General features: G+C 39.6%; 1 protein-coding gene across 1 annotated transcript; it reads left to right on the top strand.

Annotated features, from left to right (window-relative positions):
* The first annotated feature begins 425 nt into the window (after window positions 1-425).
* LOC143925242 (taste receptor type 2 member 40-like) lies at window positions 426-1,370 on the top strand. Its single transcript, XM_077449835.1, has one exon. It carries the CDS (start codon window positions 426-428, stop codon window positions 1,368-1,370), a length of 945 nt encoding a protein of 314 aa, XP_077305961.1.
* Window positions 1,371-1,797: the final 427 nt, after the last annotated feature.

Below are 1,797 nucleotides of genomic sequence, written 5' to 3'. Positions count from 1 at the left end.
TATAATAGTCATAGTGCTGAGTGTATATAATAATCATAGTGCTGAGTGTATATAATAGTCATAGTGCTGAGTGTATATAATAGTCATAATACTGAGTGTATATAATAGTCATAGTACTGAGTGTATATAATAGTCATAGTGCTGAGTGTATATAATAGTCCTAGTACTGAGTGTATATAATAGTCATAGTGCTGAGTGTATATAATAGTCAATAAGAGACATAACGCTGCCAGTTCTAAATGTAATCATTTCAGTATAATGGAAATGAGTCAGAGATGGTATTACTCGGGTTGCTCTGTGCTTTACATGTCGTCATTGCAATGAAATCCATCACATTTATGCAAAGTCAAACATGAGACGGATCTCTGAAGACTTTTTCCATAATTCCAACTCTAAATATATCATTCTGTCGGCTATCACTGGACATGTCCCGTCATCTCTGTCCGGAGATCACACCAAACCTCAACATGATGCATCCGTTCTTCTTATCCATTTTAGTCTGTTCAGTCTTGGGACTCGGCTTGGCAATCCCTTCTTACACTTGTATTGTGATGGGTAACCTGGACATCATCAGAAATAAAGGGAAATTGAGTCCCACCGATGTGATCTTCCTGGCTAAGGGAATTGTGAATCTTCTCCTCCAGTGTGTGATGAGTATAAAGGGAATGATCTTCGTCTTGTCTCTGGAAATCTTTAATATTAGACAAGTATTTGTATTTATGAACACATCAATTAACTTCCTAATCTATTACAACTTCTGGTTGACCTTCTGGCTCTCGGCTCATTACTGTACCACCATCACCAATCTCAGCTATGGGTTCTTCATCTGGATAAAGAGAATTGTGTCCAATTTCCTGAGTCACCTTCTATTACTGACAGCACTTGGGGTGTTCATTGTGAGTGTCCTGAACTTTTGGGCTTTAAATGCAGGAAGTCTTATCCAGTCTTCTGTGAACAGTACAAATGTCTCTGTTATCAGTTTAGTGTTTTCCTATCATGTGGCTGTAACCACCCTAGGCGTCATTCTTCCATTCTGTCTTAGTCTTCTGTGCCTGGTCCTCACTTCCTCCTTTCTGCTCAGACACGTCTGGAGGGTGAAGAATAACGACTCTGGATCAACACATCCAAATCTTCAGGCTCATGTCACTGCACTGAGGACAATCTTCTTCTTACTTCTCATTCTCACATTCTTCTGCGGGTCTCAAGTGATGACTTTTCTTCCAAGTTCCTCACTGTCAATAGTTTTGGGGAATTTACAATTATTATCTCCATCGGTGGAGGCCGCCATCATCTTCCAGGCCAGCAACAAGCTGAGAAGGATAATTCTGAGAAGATTCTGGACCAGAAGCTGGAGGAACACAGAGACTTAACATGTGGAGAACGCTTAGCTTGAGACTCTAGATATATGCTACAAAGGTTTAGTGTGATAGAGATCAATGTAAAATGTTTCCTAAGTCATAGCATTTTGTTTTGTATGGAGTGTGGAAGGGTTATATTATTATTATTTTTTTATTATTATAATACAGGTTTTATATAGCGCCAACAGCGCTTTACAATGCATGGGCAAACATTACAGTTACATTACAATTTGGTACAAGAGGAATCAGAGGGCCCGGCTCGTTAGAGCTTACAATCTAAAAAGGAAGGGTCAATTGATACAAAAGGTAATAGCTGTGGGGGGGATGAGCTGATGGAGGCAGTAAAACAGTGTTAGTTAGAAGCAGGATAGACTTCTTTGAAGAGAAGGGTTTTCAGGGATCGTCTAAAGATGGATAGATTAGGGGATAGTCGGACAGA

This window comes from Lithobates pipiens, unplaced genomic scaffold (genome assembly GCF_037356315.1).
Source record: "Lithobates pipiens isolate NorthernLeopardFrog02 unplaced genomic scaffold, aLitPip1_a1.2 Scaffold_22, whole genome shotgun sequence".
NCBI classification, from domain to species: domain Eukaryota; kingdom Metazoa; phylum Chordata; class Amphibia; order Anura; family Ranidae; genus Lithobates; species Lithobates pipiens.
The sequence above is the reverse complement of the archived record's forward strand: the minus strand, read 5'-3'. Positions and strand labels throughout refer to the sequence as shown.

What these genes read in the sequence shown, in the direction of transcription:
- LOC143925242 (XM_077449835.1), top strand. Translation starts at nt 426, where the DNA reads ATGTCCCGTCATCTCTGTCCGGAGATCACACCAAACCTCAACATGATG.